Below are 19,292 nucleotides of genomic sequence, written 5' to 3'. Positions count from 1 at the left end.
AATTCTGTGTTAGGATTGAGCCCTCCATTATCACCTGATGAAGGAGCGTCGCTCGAAAAGCTAGTGTGCTTCCAATTAAACCTGTTGGACTATAACCTGGTGTTGTGTGATTTTTAGCATTTTTTTTGGTTTCAGTACAGATTCCAGCATCTGCAGTAATTTGCTCTGTCTTTACTGGTGGTGGTTACTGGTTTCTTTTTCTTAAAAAAAACAGGAACGTCACGGTGATTTTGGTGGTGAGAAGGTCACTCAATTGTGCGTAATAGCACTTCGGAGTACACACAAAAAAACGAAACTGTGAATATCTCACCCACAAGTTGGGGTGACACAGTATCATTTAGTATTGGTGACACTGATAGATTGCAACAAGTTGCATTATCCAATGGACAGGCGGCGCTCCCACCCTCGGCTCAGCCCTATTGGTGTCCAGATGAAATGTTTCTCCTGTCGGTTTATGAAACCGTCAATCCTAATGATCCCGGCCGAGTGTGACATGCAGCAGGACGTCCAATAGGGTGTCCAAGTCTGCAGTTTGGTGTGGGCTTTTAACGATAAAAACATCCAGAAAAATCTTCATTGCAAGTGAACAGTGGCATGAAAAGCGAATCGACCGCTGTTTGTTATAGGGTCAGAAATGGCTGTGATAACCTTCCAGGATTAGGGGATCCTGATAATGTGTGGGAATAAAAATGGCAGCGAGTGGAGGCAATCGCCAAGTGCCAGGACAGGACGGAAGTGCAAGCCTGAGGAAGAAGTGGCAGGAATGGGCCGACGACCACAGACAGTACCAAAGGTCCAATCCTTTCAGCGGCTCCCACGCGGTCACTCTGCGGCTGCAGAGAGGGGATGAAGAATACGGGCGTCCCAAAAAGGGATCCAAAACAGACCAGAGAGGTAAAGACGCACATACCCACATCGGGAAAGAAGTCGAAGAGTTGCTTTATGTTATTAGAAGGTACGGAGAAGCCGGGCCAGGCGGGAACATCTGCATAACATTCGGGAGATTGTTTGATGCTTACGTGACAATTTCCAATAAAGTGGTGGGAATCCTGCTACGAGCGAGAAAACACGGTCTGGTTCATTTTGATGGGGAAATGCTTTGGCAAGGAAGGGATGATCGCGCTCTCATCACGCTGCTGGAGTGAAGATAGATTTGTGGGAAATTGGACTTTGTGAAGTTGCACTTTTTGATTGTGGTTGCACTGCAGTGAAGCTACGCATATTTTAAGCCTTATTTTGAAACAAAAAACCTCGACACATCAAAATCTGATTGTATTTATGACCTGAAATGTGGATTTGTAGCAAAAGAAACAAATGTTTTCAACTATGTACAGAATGTATGTTCCAATGCAAACAAACTAACGCGGATGCTGCTAAGATAGAAATGGAAAATGCTGGGTTTGGTAATATCTATGAAAACAAAACAGTAAATGTTTCGGGTCAATAACCTTGAAAGTATTGTAAGATTTGCCAAAACCTACCGGCAGTAATGTATAGAATCAATAAAGGTTTACTGTACCAACAGAGGACTACTATTTTTACAACCAAACAAAGCCACCCTGGCTACGTGACAATTTCCAATAAAGTGGTGGGAATCCTACTCCTGCACTGGCCCTCCTCTACCAACAAATTAAAGCCACCCGTCACCTGGAAGAAGAACCTAGGGATCTGAGAATCACATGGACTTCACCAATTCCCCTAACTTCCCAGCCCCCACCTTGTCCCAACTAGATACTATCCTCTTGACCTATCTGATCTGTTCATCTTCCTTCCCACCTATGTGCTCCACCCTTCCCACCAACCTATCACAATCACCTCCCACCTATAGCCATCCCATTCAACTTCACCCCAGCTCCACCCATCCCCCATTTATCTCTCAGCTCCCTTCCTCCTCCACATTCTTGATGAAGGGCTTATGCCTGAAAAGTCGACTCCTGCTGCTGGGATGCTGCCTAACCTACAGTGCTTTTTCCAGCACCACACGTTTTGACACTGGCCATGTTCCCAAATCCACTTGCCTGCATTTAGCCTATATCCATCCAAACCTTTCCTATTCATGTTCTTATCCAAATGTCTTTTAAATGTTTTAACTGTTGCATCCACCACTTCCTCTGGCAGTTCATTCCACACATGGTCCATTCTCTATGTAAAAGAAGGTGCCTCTCACGTTGTTTGTAAAAATTGCTTAATTCACCTTAAAAATATGCCCCTTTGTTTTGAACTCCCCCACCCAAGGGAAAGTACCTTTGCTAGTCACCTTATCTATGCCCCTCATGATTTTATAAACCTCTGTAAAGTTACCACTCAACCTCCTACACTCCAGTGAAAAAAGTCCCAGCCTATTTGAATCAAGTTTACTTATTGAGAGCTAGAATTATATAATTCCTACAGTGTGGAAGCAGGCCATTCATCCCATCAAGTCCACACTGACCTGAAGAGCAGACCGTGCAGACCCACCTGTCCACCCCACCCTTTTCCCAGTAACCTTGCATTTTCTGTAGCTGACCCACATAGCCTGCACATCCCTGGACACTTTGGGCAATTTAGCATTGCCAGTCCACCAAATCTGCAAATCTTTGCACTGCAGAAGGAAATCGGAATGGTAACTGTATAAGGTCTGCTTCAATTGATACCAACACCAAAAGCTGAAAATGTTGAAAACACTCAATAGGTTGTGCAGCATTTGTGGTGTAAGGGATTCCATTCCTTTCCTCACTAAAATCATTCTTGGACCACAGAAGTAAAAGAAAAAAATACTTGCAACGTTTTAGGTTAACCTTAAATTTTTCAGTTGATTAAACCAACAAAACCATGATTCAAACCTCTATATGATTTGAATGAACTTAAAGTCATTCATGTACAGCCTGATTGTTAATCCCCGAGTCTGAAGATAAGTCCTGATGCTTCAACAGTGTCCTTTCTTGTCAGGTTCCAGTCACACTATCACACACCCAGGCCTCAGAACTATATTCAGTTAACAGCCTGCAGGATCACCTAATCTTCATAACTTTTTATCTTGGTATTTAAATCTCCTGAACTATAGAACTGCAATGTAAGAGACAATTCCTGCTGTTTATACAGCAGAAAGGTGATGTGGCTTCCCTCATGGTGATGGGTGTTTAGCTCACAGCATTGATCATGTATTCATGTGTCTTCCATTCTTTCCAGGAATTGATTGGGATTCATTTTTGCAGTTAGTTTATGGAATTGTCCAATTGTTAATGTTGTCCAAACTGATTATGAGTCTCAGTTTCAGTTTACTCATTCCGTCTGTGCATCAAGAGTAACAGCTTCAGTGGAAAGAATGAACAACTTGACATGTCACATTTGGTTCTTTTTGTTTTAATGACCCTGTATCAAAAACAGTTTTTATCCTGGTAAAAATGCAGTGCTCAGCTGTCTTTTTCACTCAACACATCTTGCATCTAGCAGGAGTAATAGTTCATCATGTCATTTGACAGGTGCATCTTTTCTGTAATAAATCTCACTCATTAACAATTTATCCTGCACTTGTTGCTCACCTTTGTCATATAGATCACCTTAGAACTGTTTTTTCTTCTATCTCAGATAGATAAAGCAGTGTTATTCAGTAATAAAAAGTAGTCCTCCAAGTCTAATAAACAGACTGTAGTGGAAACCATACCAAGTTTTAATCCTTCTAACTGACTGCATGGACAGACTATATCTAAGCTGAATCAGATACCTGCTTTCTAAAGTGGAAAAGATGAGGAACAAGCAAGGATTCCCTTCTTATACATATCACGTAAAACTGATAAGCTAATGCAAAATATATTTTTCTTTTTTTATGTGTGCAGGTGTGAGACACAGTGAAAGACAATAGGTGTATAAATCTTTGTTCATTTTCCATCACCAGGAAGAAAGGAAACAGTCGAGTGGCCAGTGACAAGCAGTGCCCTTCTCATCAAAACAAACGTCTTGGGGAGGACAGGGATTAAATCAAAATAGAGTTGGAGGGGGAAATAAAACACTCCAATTCCCTGCGGTGCCCACCTCTCCCCAAAAACCTCTAGGGTGTTGGTAGACACCACGTGCTCCTTCTCCAGAGACACCTGGGCATGTACGCAACCACGGAAGAGGGCCAGTCAATCGTCCCCAATGACCCCCTCCACGGCCCACAGCCTGGACCTGTTTATGGCCAGTTTGGCCAGTCCCAGAAGCAGACCCATGAGGAGGTCCTCTGACCTACCCACCCCTCTCCGCACTGGGTGTCCAAAGATCAGGAGCGTAGGGCTCAAGGTGCAACGAAAAACAGAGAAGGTTTTTAAGAAATTCAAAAAGAGAGCGCAAACACCCACACCTCATATATACATGGTGCACGGACTCCATAGCACCACAGAACAAGCAGCTGAGTTGGGAGTCTGTGAACCACCACAATCTATGATTGCAGGGGACTGCCACGTGCAGCACCCTCCAACCCAGATCCCAAAGAGAGAGGAGGACTCCCATGTAGAGAGCCCTCCACTGGGGATCCTCACTGCCCAGTGGCAAATGGGCACACCAGGGCATGTCCAGGCGGTGGACTGATGCAAAATATATTGGGGTGTGAAGCCATGGGAAACTTAAGTGGACAGTGAGAATTATGAATAAAGTTTCATTTACCTTTTGGAGGTCTTTGTGGAAATATGATATCTGACATAAACTCACATGATAAGTACATAGAGACATAGAGATGTACAGCACGGAAACGGACCCTTCAGTCCAACTCGTCCATGCTGACAAGATATCCCAGCCCAATCTAGTCCCACCTATCTGCACCCGGCCCATATCCTTCTGAACCCTTCCTATTCATATACCCATCCAGATGCCTTTTAAATGTTGCAATTGTACCAGCCTCCACCACTTCCTCTGGCAGCTCATTCCATACACATACCACCCTCTGTGTGAAAAAGTTTCCCCTCTCACCCTAAACCTCTGCCTCCAACGCTCCAGGGAAAACAAGCCTAGCCTATTCAAACTCTCCCTATAGCTCAAATCCTCCAACCCTGGCCACATCCTTGTAAATCTTTTCTGAACCCTTTCAATTTTCACAACATCTTTCCGATAGGAAAGAGACCAGAATTTCATGTAATATTCAAACAGTGGCATAACCAATGTCCTGTACAGAGCAACATGACCTCCCAACTCCTGTGTTCAGTATTCTGACCAATAAAAGAAAGCATAACAAACACGTGCTTCACTATTCTATCTACCTGTGACTCCACTTTCAAGGAGCTATGAACCAGCACTCCAAAGCCTCTTTGTTCAGCAACACTCCCGAGGACCTTACCATTAAGATTTGCTTTCCCAAAATGCAGCACCTCACATTTATCTAAATTGCCCCTTAGGTGTCTTTTATATCTTTCCCCTCACCCTAAACCTGTGTCCTCTAGTTCTGGACTCCCCACCCCAGGGAAAAATCTTTATCTATTTATTCTATCCATGCCCCTCATGATTTTATAAGCCTCTATAAGGTCACCCCTCAGCCTCCGATGTTCCAGGGAAAACAGTTCTATTCAACCTCTCCCTATAGCTCAGATCCTCCAACCCTGGCAACATCCTTGCAAGTCTTTTCTGAATCCTTTCAAGTTTCACAACATCTTTCCGATAGGAAGGAGACCAGAATTGCACACAATATTCCAACAGTGGCCTAACCAATGTCCTATACAGCCACAACATTTCCCAACTCCTGTACTCGATACTCTGACCAATAAAGGAAAGCATACCAAACACCTTCTTCACTATTCTATCTATCTGCGATGCCACTTTCAAGGAGCTATGAATCTGCACTCCAAGGTCTCTTTGTTCAGCAACTCTCCCGAGGACCTTACCATGAAATATATAAGTCCTGTTAAGATTTGCTTTCCCAAAATGCATCACCTCACATTTATCTAAATTAAACTCTATCTGCCACTTCTCAGCTCATTGGCCCATCTGATGAAGATCTCGTTGTAATCTGAGCTTTATGGTAAGTGGGCAATGATAAAATTAGAAATGTTACTCTTTGCAGTTCAAAACAACAATATTTACTTCCATAAAGTACATAATTCGAAGTTAATGATAAAACTGGAAGTCAGTTGAAATAATAGGGCTGTGAAGTCCTGTGGGTTCTGTAGTCTCAGCATAGTTTATGGGGGAATTAGTAGATATAGCACAATTTTTAAAAATCATTTGCCGTATTGGACATTTTTTTTAAGGTGGTTCCAGTGATCTCCTTAATCCCTGCTTTCTGTAAAAATTCTATTCTCCCAGTTTCTACATCTCTGATGATGCCGCTTCCCACAGACATGTTTTTTGACATGTCTTTTTCTGCCACTGAGGATCTCCCCCACTCTAGTGGACAGGGTCATCAACCTCATCCAATCCCTTTTCTGGCACACCTAATTTCACACCACCTCCCTCCAAGAAGTACAATAGGGTTTCTCTTGCAGTAGGTTTTGCCCCACCAGCCTGCATATTCAAAGAATCATTCTCCCCAATTTCCATCACCTTTAGCATGTGCCACCATCAAACACATCTTCCCCTCCCTCCCAGAGTTCTGAAGGTATTGTTCTCTGCCATACACTGGTTCATTATTCCATCACTCTTAACATTTCAAACCCTTCCATGGCACCTTCCCATGCAGTTGCAGGAGGTGCAAAGTTGCGTTTTTAACCTCCTCACTGTCCAAGATCCCAACGATAACTTTCAGGTGAGATTGTGATTTACGTGTGCTTCTTTCTAATGGTCTCCTGCATTCACAGCTCACACTGTGTCTCCTCTATAACACCATAAGACATAGGAGCAGAAATTAGGCCAATCAGCCTATAGAGTCTGCTCTGCCATTCAAACATGGCTGATAGGTTTCTCAACTTCCACTATCTCCCTGTAACCCTTGATCTCCTTGATAATCAAGAACCTATCTGCCTCAGTCTTAAATATACTCAATACCTGGCCTTCACAACCTTGTGTGGCAATGAATTCCAAAGATTCACTACTCTTTGGCTGAATAAGTTTCTCCTTATATCCATTCTAAAAGGTCTTCCTTTTACTCTCAAGGCTGTGCCCTCCATCCTAACCTCTCCTACCAATGGAAACATCTTCCCAACATCCACCATGTCCAGACCATTCAATATTCTATAACAGAATACATTAACAGACCAAACACAGTCTGGGTGACGGTTTGTGGAACACTTCCAAGCAATGCCTAATCGCTCTTTTTCTTCCACTTGCCCCTCCTCACCTTTACCAACACCACAAAGCCTATACTATTTCTACCCATTCTCAGTTTCAAAGAAGTTATACTGTGCTTGAAAGGACAACTCTGTTTCTCACTCCAGATCTTTGATATCTGTTGAGTTTCTCCAACACTTTTTCTTTCCAATCTCTGCCATCTCTGCAGTATTTGACTTGTCTTTAAGAGTGTGCTTTCAATGGAAAAAAATACATGCAAAAGCTCAAGTATTTTATCAAACTATGAATTAATCATTTCCTGAGGATTAATCCTTTAATAAGATATCATATTCACAGAAAGACTTTAGTATTACATTTTGCTCAAATTTTTTGTCTTGTACTCATCATAACATTTCATAAGAATACCAATTAAAGGGGAAAACCAAAATGTAAACTGCATGATGGAGTTTGGTTGGCAAGTGCACTCTATGCTACCCACTGCTGTTAATATTTTAGGACTTGTTTTTAAAAAGCTGCAACAATTTACTTCCAAAATTAAAGAAGCACAATCAAAAACTGACAATGTTACAAAACAGTATTTGACATTATTTTTAATTAGCACCTTTTAGAAAAGTTATAGAGATGAACATGTTGGTAGTGTGGTGGCAGGCCATGAAGGAATTTGAAAGTAGAATGAAAATTTTAAAATTGATGCAATGTAGATCCAAGGATTGATTTATAGGTTAATGATCATAAGAACAATGATGAACAAAATTGATCATTTGTTTTGAGCAGATTATGTATCACATTAATAAGTAGAATAAAGAATTCAATTTTATACCTCAAATTAAACAAGATCTGTAAAAGGCACAAAACACAGAAGTAGGTGATGCTGTTCATTATTGTACACTTTTGAATATTGAATGATATAATAAGTGGATCATCCAGACAGAATGTAATGAGGAGTAATGTCTGACAAGCCTGACTTTCCCAGTAGCAGAGAAAATACAAGTTTTGCTTTGTACCATGCTTTCGTGAGTCTCAACGCGTGATCCAGTAATTCTAGGTCAGGAAAATGGAAAATATGTTTGAACCACACCCAATTCACACTGGCTGAAGGTACTCATACCAGTTTCTGATCTAGCAGATCACTGAGTACAGTGGTGTTGTCACATCCCCATGTAGTCTGAGCATCTGACTTTTCCTTACAATGTGGAAGAAGGCCATTCGGTTCATTGAGCCCACACTGACTCTGGAGAGTATCCCATCTAGAATCACTCCTTACTCTATCCCTCTAACTTTGCATTTCCCATGGCTAATCCATCTAACCTACACATACCTGGACACTGAGTAATTTAGCACAGCCAATCTATTTAACCTCCACATCTTTGGACTGTGGGAAGAAACAGGAGCACCCAGAGGAAATCCACACAGACACAGGGAGAATGCGTGCAGTTTGCACAGTTGCCCGTGGCTGGAATCAAACCCAGATCCCTGTTGTTGTAAGGCCGCCATGCTAATTGTTGAGCCACCGTGCCGCTCCAAGTGTACTTATACCAAAATCTAATATTTTGAAATAGAAACCAACTAGGCACAACTGAACACCCTTGTGACCTTAAAGGACAACTTATAAACTGCAAAACTGTACCTCATGAAAACATACTTCAGTTTCTAGGTTACACCTCAATGTTGTATTTGCACACTGCTTTTTCACAATACTGTCTAAACATACCAATTCTGCCCAGACTGGCATCCCAACTTTCACTATCCACAAACCTCCACTGCCAACACACTGACTCTCTAAGAGATGTAGGAAACCAGTGTTTGAGACATTAGGGTAAAATCCAGCATTTCAGAGGTGCCAAAATCCTATAGTTGTGAGCTGAAAATTAGATTTCAGTGTTAACACATTTAAGAAAATGCAGTACAGTGGATCAGAGAAGACTGCATTATAAAAGCATCAAGTAGCTATGGCACAGAGAATACCAGCAATTCAACTTGTAATGCACTTACAAGCAATGGCTTGGATATTCTGCAGTGAATGTACATTATAATTGTATAATGATTCTATTTTTATATTCAAATTAATGGACTCTATAACTGTTGTTATGTTAGAACAAACAATTCAACACAAGATGGTGGCACAGTAGTGACTCATTTTTACGTTCTGTAAGAACACAGTATACATTTTCTGAATGAGTTGGTGTGCTCTCATATTCAGTTCCATAAACTGAGAACAAAAATTTGTTACAATATCTGAAAACCTAATCTATACCAATGTAGTCATGTATTAATAACTTGCCACATACAAGATATTTATTGCACATGGAACATTTTCACATACTTAAGGTTTACTGTAATGCTGATACAATTAAATATTTAAAATTGTACTTAAGACAAAACTTACATAACAACATTACATAAGTAAAGTTCTTCAGTATTTCCAATTTTACATCTAGCTAAATTTACTGATTGTGTGCATGCTGACAAGTTTAACAAGTCATTGTTTTTCACTTACACATAAGTAAATTTTACAGTTTTTGTTAAACTGTCCAGAGAACTGCTACAGATCTTCACTTCCTAAATGAAAATTTATGAATTTGAAAAACAGAAACCGAGTAAGTGGATTTTTTTTCAATTCTGATGGGCATAGATTAATTCTTGTGCATTAAATCAAAAGCTGATCCAGATCAAAGAGCAGCTGCAGTCTTGAAGTCTTCTGGAAGTATCTGCAGTGGAACTCAACTGCATGGATATAGTATCTTCTATCATTCACTCATCCGGAAGAGACTTTAGATTTTCAATCAATTTGTCAACCTTAGGGTGGGGAAAATGTAATAAGTGAGATAAACGTACGCAAAGCATAATCTATAATTGATACTGAGTGAAGCAGTGTTATCTTTGATGAATCTTTCAGAGAATTATTTTAAAACATAGCTGGCACTGTTGACATTATAATTTCCTCTCTGTATTGCCTATGCAAGATGAATTTGGGCAATTTCAATCCAGTTTCCAGTAAGCATGCAGCATAAAACAACCCATTATTATGTTTTATTTGGCAGTTGCCTAAAAAATAAAAGCCAGGTGGTTTCATGGAAGTATAGAACCATTTAACTTCAAAGTATGGAAATCAAGTACAATAAATTTTGATTAAAAGCCTATTTCAGTGTCTACAGAATATATCATGAAATAGTAATTGAGGTCAGGAATCTATCTGGAACATAGGAGGAGGCCAATCAGCTTTGCTAGCCTGTTCCACCATTCAAAAAATCATGGCTGGTCTGATTATGGTCTCAATTCCTCTTTATGCGCCCTCCAAAACCTTGCTTTCTTATCTCATACATGGGTTTCTGAAAACAAGAACTGTTCCTCCAGTGTCATTAAGGACAGGCCAAAGACCGAAACTGAGTGTTCACTGACATTAAGAAGTGCACATCTCAATAAAGTCATAGACGGACCAGTGCAAATTGGCTTACATTTTCACCTATCATATAATGAACAACAGAGACAATATACTTACTGTAATGAACCAGTAGGAATTAACTCGGTAAACCATTCTCGATATAAATCCCATCTGACTGGCTGGAGCCAATACATGCAAGTGCAAGTGAGTTATTGTACAGAATGGGGGCAGGTGGAAGCCAAGCCTGTAAACAAATCCAATACTTTTGTAACAATTCTGATGATAATCTGGGATAGCACAAAAATCACAGCATAAAGCTTCAAAGAGAAAGCTGAACTAAGGCAATTAAATTCATCCAGAAAATATTAAATTTATTCATGTTAAAAATTATAGCTTCAGTGTAATTTAAATAATAAACTTGTGAAAATAGTGCAACCAAAGTTATAGGTAACTTCAATGTTTATTGTAAAATTAAAAACGAAGAGATGTTAATGTGCTGGGTGTTATTTTAACACTATTTTGTTATTGCCATTTGCAGTTCTTTACAGAATGTTTAGTTAGACAGAGGGGATAATTATTCAGTAGATTACATCACAGCACGTGCCTGCGAGTAGCAGGTAAATAGGCAATACTTCTCACAGTAACTGTGTGCTAGACTTCCGTAAGCAATGTAATTTGCTCAGCTACAAAGTGAATACCAACACATTTCAATGAATGTTGCTTCACACAATTCAACTTAAATATTCACTAAATCATGGTTTATTATTTTTAAATGGTCGGAGCTTTGTGCATACCTTTTTGGAAGATTACATAAAAAACCATAGGTAGCTATCAAACAAACAAATGTCATCACCATAACCTTTTCAGAATCATATTTGGTTATCAAGCACCCCTTTTATATTCTGGAGTACTGTACATACCTTACATCTGCCAGGTCATTCATGCCATTTTGTTGCAGTACACTTTTTCCAATGTTCACCATCTTTTGAACTATTCATTAAAACAATTTTGTAATTAGTTGTAGCATAACATAACCAAAAAGCATGTACACTAAAAGCAACATGTAAAATAAAAACAAATAATGTAAAACTACAATTTACTTTTCATAATTTAGAACATAGTCCTCTCCCATTTTATCAGCCAGTTGTTCAATCACTTTCCAGGCACATGCAGGCAATGGGTCAATAAGGTACCTTACCACATCTCATTCCTACTACTGGACACTGGTAAAATTAAGTAGCCCACAAATAAAGGCAGTACTGGCAACATTAGGACATGAGTTAAACTGAAAGATCACTAATCATCTTGTCCCTCTGAAATGCTAACACAGAGCAGACAGCAGTCACAACAGCAAAACACGGCAAAACATTACAAATCAAATAGGAGAAAATTAATATTGCATCCAAAGGCTTACACAAGTCTGCTTTGTATTTTAAATAAGAATGTGGAAAATTGCCCAAGTATGCCCCGTACACAAAAAACAGAACAAATCCAAACCAGCCAATTGCCACCCTATCAGTTTATTTTCAATCATCAGTAAAGTGATGGTCGGTGACATCAACAATGCAATCAAGCAGCACTTACTCAGCAATAACCTGTTCAGTGATGCCCAGTTTGGGATCCACCAGGGCCACTCAGTTCCTGACCTCATTACAGCATTGGTTCAAACACGAACAAGAGAGCTCAACTCCATTGGTGAGGTGGCAGTTATAGTCCACATTCAATTGAGTGCGTCAAAACACCCGAGCAAAACTGGAATCAATGGGTATTGGTGGCAAACTCTCCACTGGATGATCTCATACCTGACACATAGGAAAATGGTCATGGATGTTGGAGATCAATCATTTCAGCTCCAGAACATCTCTGCAAGAGTTCCCCAGTGTGGTATCCTCAGCCTAACCAACTTCAGCTGTTTTATCCGTTCCCTCCATCGTAAGGTCAGAAGTGAAAATGTTCGCCAATGAGTGCACAATATTTAGCACCATTTGTAACTCCTCAAATACTGAAGCAGTCCATGCTGAAATACCACAAGATCCAGATAATATCCAGACTGGGCTGGCAAATAGTAAGTAACATTCACTCCACACAAATGTCAGGCAATGATCATCTCCAATGAGAGATAATGTAATCATCACCCCTTGACATTCATTAGTGTCACCATCACTACTACACCATCATTCCCCACTCTCAACATCCTTCAGGTTACCAGTGACCAGAAAGTCAACTGGACTCATCACATGAACACAAACAGCAGATCAGAGGCTAGGAATTCTGCAGCAAGTAATTCACCTCCCAACTCCCCAAAGCCTGTCCACCATCGACAACGTGCAAGTCAGGAGTTTAATGGAATACTCCCCACTTGCCTGAATAGGTGCTACTCCAACAATAATTAAGAAGCTTGATAGCATCCAGGACAAAGCAGCACTCTATCTACAAGCAACCACTCTCTCCATGGACAATGCTCAGCAGCAATGTGTACTATCTGCAAGATACATTGCAGAAGTTCACGAAAGATCCTTCCAAACCCCTGACCACTTCTGTCGAGAAGGACAAGGGCAGCAAATAACATGGGAACACCACATTTGCAATTTGCCCTCCAAGCCACTCAGCATCCTGACGGAAATATATTGCGGTTCTTTGACTGTAACTCAGTCAAAATTCTGAATTCCCTCCCCAAGGGCATTTTGAGTCAAACTACAGCATATGGATTGCAGTGGTTCAAGAAGGTAGCTCACCAGCTCCTTCTCAACAGTAACTAGGGGACAGCCAATAAATGCTGGCCCAACAATGATGCCCATGCCCACGAGTGAAAAAGATCAATTTAATATCCCTCCCCTTTGTTATTAGTCCATCCAAGACAGTCAATATTATGCACAGATAATTGGGTATGCTAAATGTGATTCAAATTACTGAAAGTGATCACCGAAGACAAATACTGTAGCTTGTGCACCATTCCAACCAGAATATGTCCCTCATTCTGTGTAAACAAAAGTTTATACTACTGCTGATACTACAAAGCATCAAATATTACACAAGGAAAAATAAATCAATATTGCCACATATGCAATCCACATACTGGGGTACTTAGGTAAGCTATAATTCAACAGAAGCTGTTTACGAGACAAGGGTGCTAGTAGAAGCTTGTGCTGGACACAGAAATTAAATAGAATTTTCAGATGTGACCATAACGCAATCATATCACCAAACGAGTCATTTATATTTGGGACTTAATGCATCTAGTGCATTTAAACTTGCTCTTTGGCCTATCAGAGTTCATCCAAAGAGCTGTATTTTTGAAGTATGTTCACAAAATGTATTTGTAAAGCCTCTACAAGCACAGTTCAAATGAAAGATAATGAAGTGTTGTTATATGATCTGAACAACAAAGTGAATGCAATCTCACCCACTGATATATGCTCCTTCTTCAGAGATTTGCAATTTGCAATGTGTTTTCTTGGTACAACAAGATAATGATGGGGCGCACCAGGGCGAATGTCCCTAAAACAAGCAAACTGGTCATCCTGCACAAAAACAAGTTAGCATTTTAATATCTCTGATGACTTACTTAATAAAGATCGTGTCACTTAAGAAATAAATGTGGTCTTTTGGTCATAATTATTTTTAATTTCTCAGCTATATATCCATTTGATACAGCTGGTTAAAATATAAAAGCAAAATTCTCCATTCATTCAAGATCTGAATTGCTGGAAGTGGTTAGGTCTACCATCATAGCATTTACTTTATTTTATTCATTTCTAGGATTTCACTAGCAAGGCCAGCATTTAATGTCCATCTCTAACTGTCCTCAAAATGGCAGAGAGATGTCTTTTTAAACAGCTGAAACCGCATGACGGAGGGAGGGGATTCTTCGATTTTGGTCCAGCAAACATAGAGGAACAGCAATACAGTTTCACGTCAAAATCATGTCTGACTTGGGAGATAAAATGTTGTTTGTAGTATACTATGCTCTTGATTCTGTAAGTGATAGAGGTTGCAGGTCAGGAAGGTGGTTTCGAAGGTGTCTTGCAGGCTGCTATTGTGCAGCTGTCATCAGGCACTGGCATTATAAGGAGTGAATGTTTAAAGTTGCAGATAAGGTGCCAATCATGTTCTGACCTGGATGATGTTGGGCTTCCTGAGTATTGTTGGAGCTGAACTAATTTAGTTAAGTGGGAAGTATTAAATCACACTTCTGTCTATTTTGTAGATCCCTCTTCAATTTCAAAATGCTCTATATAATCTAGCTGTTTGACTGGGCTTTTTTTCCCTCCTTGGCTTCCCCTTCAACTTGGGCAACTACCCTATAAAGAGTTGTAAAAGATTCTTTTGAAAGTGTAGCTTCCACACAATGCAAAATGCTGCATTATGATTTGTAAATATTCTAAATGTAAATGTAATTGTAAATTATTTTTAGTTGAAGTTTTATCAGATTAGTTGCACGAATGTTGGAGAAACTATTCCCATTCATAATATAATCAAGACCCACAGAGCACAGATTTAGTGTCTTTGTAAAAGAAGTAAATGCAAGATGAGAGAGAACTTTTTTCCCCACGATGAGATATTAGGGTCTGGAATGCACTGCCTAGATGTGGGGCAGATTCAATTTTGGCACTCTGGAGTGCTTTAGATGATTATTTGAATGAAACCAATGTGAAGGATTATGTAGCAAAGGAAGATTGTGACTGCACCATTTTAGCTTCGTGCCAATGAAGTGAATGGTCTCCTTTAGTGCCATATCAAAACTGCAATTCTAATAGCAATCATGTGCAGGAAAGCAGGAAAAATCCAACCAGCCAATTATCACCCCATCAGTCAACTCTTGATCATCAGCAAAATGATGGAAAGGGTCATCCACCGTGCTATCAAGCAGCACTAAGCAATAATCTGCAGGTTCTTAATTTGGCTTTCAGTACCACTCAGCTCCTGACTTCATTACAGCATTGGTACAAACATGTGCAACAGATTTGAACTCTAGAGGTGAGGTAGAAGTGGTTGTCCTTGATACCAAGGTAAGTATTTGACCAACTGGGGCATCAAGGAGCCCTAGCCAAACTGGAGTCATGGAAATCAGGAAAACTTTCCACTGATTGGAGATATTGCTTGTATAAAGGAAAATCATTGTGGTTATTCAAGGTCAATAATCTCAGTCTTGAAACATCCCTGCAAGAGTTCCTCAGGGTTGTCTCCTGGTCCATCTTTATCTATTTCAATAACCTTTCTTCCATCACAAAGTTAGAAGTAGGAAGGATCGTTGATGATTGCAAATGTAGCATTCAGCACCATTTGTGACTCCTCAGATAGTGAAGCAGTAAGTGTCAATATACAGTAAGACAACAGGGCACACAAGTGCCAGCCATGGATTACCTCCAACAAGGGAGAATCTAAACCATCATCACTTGACATTCAGTTTGTATTACCATCACTGAATCCTTGATTATTAACATTTTGTGGTTTACCATTGATCAGAAAGTGAAGGTGTCCAGCTATATAACTATTGTGGCTACAAGAGCAGATCAGAAACTCAGGAAATAAAAACCAAAAGTACTGCGGATGCTGTAAACCAGAAACAAAAACAGAGTCGCTGGAAGAGCTCAGCTGGTCTGGCAGCATCTATGAAATCAGAGTTAACCAGTTCAGAGGAAGGGTCACTGGACCCGAAAAATGAACTCTGATTTCACAGATGCTGCCAGACCTGCTGAGATTTTCCTGGGACTTCTGTTTTTGTTTCAGAGATTAGGGATGCTGCATTGGGAAACTTGCTTGCTCACTCCCTAAACTTCACCACCGTATTCAAGGTACACACTGGCATGACTGAATGCTCCCGACTACGTGGATAGCTGCAGCTTCAACACTCAAAAAGCTTCATAGCCTTAGGTCAAAGCAGTCTATGTGACTGTCCCCACATGGAGTACCTTCAATATTCAATCCTTTTACTGAGGCACAGTAGCAGCAGTATATATCATATACAAGATGTACCAAATACATGGAAACATCACTACCTACAAGTTTACTTCACTTCTAAGCCATTAGCCTCAATCTGAATTTTCTTTTCAGTCAGTCATGGGATGTGGGCATCTCTGGGCTAGGCCAGCATTTATTGCCAACCTCTAATTGCCTGGAGGGCAGTTAAGCGTCAACCATATTGCTATAGGTCTGGAGTCACACATTGGCCAGACCAGGTGAGAATAACAGAGCTCCTTCCCTAAAGGACATTAGTGAACCAAATAGGTCTTTTCCCGACAAGTGGTAATGATTTCATGGGAGTTACTAAACTCTTAATATCAAAATATTTATTGAATTGAGATTCCACCATCTACCATGGCAGGATTTGAACTAGGGTCCCTGGAACAGTAGCTCAGTTTCTAGATTTACAGTCTAGCAAACATTACCAGGCCATTGCTTCTCCCAGGCAAATATATCACTGTTCCTTCAATGTTGCTCGGACAAGATCCTAGAATGATTTTCCTAACAGAATTGTGGATCTGCCTGCACCAAATGGACTGCAGTGGTTCAAGAAGGCAGCCTGAAGGCAACATGTCACAAATATTACTTGCCACCTGTCAGTGCAAACCTGGCATTATCCAGGTGCATTTGAACTTGGACTGATGCAGAATCTGATGAATCTCAAATGGCGCTAAATATTGTGCAAGCACCCTAAGGAACTCCTGCTGTGATGTTCTAGAGCTGACATGACTGATCACCAACAATTACAACCATCTTCCTATATGTCAGGTACAAGTCCAACCAACTGAGAGTTTGCACCCTGCTTCCCATTGCTTCCAGTTTTGCTTGGGCTCCTTGATGCAACACCCTGGTTGAATGCAGTCTGGATGTCAAGGGATGTCATTCTCACCTCGCCTCTGGAATTCAGCTCTTTTGTCCACGCTTGAACCAACAGTTTAATGAGGTCAAGAGCTGAGTGGCCCTGGTGGAACCCAAACTGGGCATCGCCAAGCAGGTTATTACTGAGCAGCTGCTGTTGATGGCACCTTCTATCACTTTACTGATGATCGAGAGTAGACTGATGGGCTGGTCATTAGCAGGGTTGGATTTGTCCTTTTTCTTTTGTGTACAGGACAATATGTGCACCTGGGCAATTTTCCACATTGTTGGGTAGATGTTGTAATTGTACTGAGACAGTTTGGCTCGGGAACTGGCAAGTTCATTGGGCTTAAGTCTTCAGTACTAATGCCCGTGAATGTTGTCAGGGCCGTACCACCATCTTACCCACAAATACATTTTGTTTTCACACACACGAGTTTGTGGGTGAATTTGTACTTGCAGACTTACATGTTATTTTGCTCAAAAATTGTATGAATCCATGTAAGAATATGCAAACCCGATTTTTAGATTAGAATAAGTCTGAACATTGGGGCACAGACAGTCTCACACCTTCAGTGCATTATCTGGGCTAACATGGTTAAAGTTCACATGAAAATGTAACATTAAGAAAGTTCTGCATGCCCATTCTAAAAGATGAGCGACTTAACAAACAATCCAGGTATTTTTCAATTTATAATTTCAGTTACATCACACTGTAAACTTTTGCTATAAATTCTGTGTCCTACGATCTTACACTCCACAACCACCTGATGAAGGAGCAGCACTCTGAACTAGTGCTTCCAAATAAACCTGTTGGACAATAACCTGGTGTTGTGTGATTTATAACTTTGTCCTCCCCACTCCAACACCTGCACCTCCACATGCTTTACTTTAAACAGTCACAGGAAATAAATGTTTCAAACACTTCTGCCAACTCACCCAATGCAGCAAATCCACCGACTCCTCTCTATTCCCGATTCTACAAAAGATACATTTTTTATCAAATTCCGGATAGGCCGCTCCCGAGGCTCCGGCCTCAGACCTTTCTGCGGCCGCAACCGGGCCCGCAGTGTCCCCACCATCCCCGACACCAACCGCCGCCATGGCAACAATGGATCAATGGAGCCCAGAGAACACCGATCAATGGAGCCCACAGGACGCCCATCCGCACCGACCAATCGAGCCCAGAACACGCCCATCCGCACCGATCAATGGAGCCCAGAGAACGTCGATCCGCACCGACCAATCGAGCCCAGAGGACGCCCATCCGCACCGACCAATCGAGCCCAGCGAATGTTGATGCTGAGCCACCTCTCGTGAGACTGCTACTTCCGGGGACAGAGGATCCTGAAAGTATTCAGCAGCGTCTGAGTGAAGAAGTGTTTCCTTATTTCACTTCGAATGACTTGGTCATTATTTTAGAATGTATTCCCTAAGTCCAGGCTCCCCTGGGAAATATCCCACCTACATTTGCCCTGTCAGAATCAGATTTTTTTTATTCTTCTAAATGCTGGAGGATAAAGGTCCAGTCATGAGGATCATTTACTATGGCCCTAAAGACGATACTTTATAAAGGGTCAAATGTTAGAAAGTGTGGAGGACCAAAGAGACTTGAGGGTCCAGGAATGCTTTGAACCAATACAGTAAAAATATCAAAAAGGCTCAAAATACTGGCCTTTATACCCACAGATCCAGAATACAAGTCAGGCATTGGCTGTTCAAATCCATGCTTCAACCTCATGTGAAGGACTATAAGTGTTAGAAACAATATTATAGTCTCCGAGCAAGTCCAGCATTATTTGCCAGAATACAAATATATGATGTGGGTGCGGAAGGAGGCCCTAAAGCATGCTGTCCACTCAAGGCAGCTTGGAATTCTACATTCCCATCTCCCATTTTCTGAGGTAGTGAGTTTCAA

At 40.9% G+C, this 19,292-nt stretch overlaps 2 protein-coding genes across 2 annotated transcripts; one reads left to right on the top strand and one right to left on the bottom strand.

Annotated features, from left to right (window-relative positions):
• The first annotated feature begins 393 nt into the window (after positions 1-393).
• LOC140462352 (actin-binding Rho-activating protein) lies at positions 394-1,521 on the top strand. Its single transcript, XM_072555997.1, has one exon. It carries the CDS (start codon positions 690-692, stop codon positions 1,143-1,145), a length of 456 nt encoding a protein of 151 aa, XP_072412098.1. The 5' UTR covers positions 394-689; the 3' UTR covers positions 1,146-1,521.
• A 6,223-nt stretch (positions 1,522-7,744) lies between these two features.
• Positions 7,745-18,567, bottom strand: hint3 (histidine triad nucleotide binding protein 3). Its single transcript, XM_072555996.1, has 5 exons — positions 18,314-18,567; positions 13,956-14,073; positions 11,473-11,542; positions 10,670-10,796; positions 7,745-9,966 (listed from the first exon to the last, which is right to left on the bottom strand). The coding sequence occupies exons 1-5, from the start codon at positions 18,476-18,478 to the stop codon at positions 9,922-9,924; spliced, it is 525 nt and encodes a 174-aa protein (XP_072412097.1). The 5' UTR covers positions 18,479-18,567; the 3' UTR covers positions 7,745-9,921.
• Positions 18,568-19,292: the final 725 nt, after the last annotated feature.

The sequence above is a fragment of the Chiloscyllium punctatum genome, chromosome 3 (genome assembly GCF_047496795.1).
Source record: "Chiloscyllium punctatum isolate Juve2018m chromosome 3, sChiPun1.3, whole genome shotgun sequence".
Lineage (NCBI taxonomy): Eukaryota > Metazoa > Chordata > Chondrichthyes > Orectolobiformes > Hemiscylliidae > Chiloscyllium > Chiloscyllium punctatum.
This window is presented reverse-complemented; position numbering and strand designations above follow the sequence as displayed.

Excerpts from the sequence above, each read along its gene's own strand:
- LOC140462352 (XM_072555997.1), top strand. The coding sequence starts at position 690 with ATGGCAGCGAGTGGAGGCAATCGCCAAGTGCCAGGACAGGACGGAAGT.
- hint3 (XM_072555996.1), bottom strand. The coding sequence starts at position 18,478 with ATGGCGGCGGTTGGTGTCGGGGATGGTGGGGACACTGCGGGCCCGGTT. Across the intron at positions 14,074-18,313 it reads CGGTGGATTTGCTGCATTGG|GATGACCAGTTTGCTTGTTT; the intron begins GTGAGTTGGCAG and ends GTTTTTGTGCAG. Across the intron at positions 10,797-11,472 it reads AATGACCTGGCAGATGTAAG|GCTTGGCTTCCACCTGCCCC; the intron begins GTATGTACAGTA and ends ATTTGTTTACAG.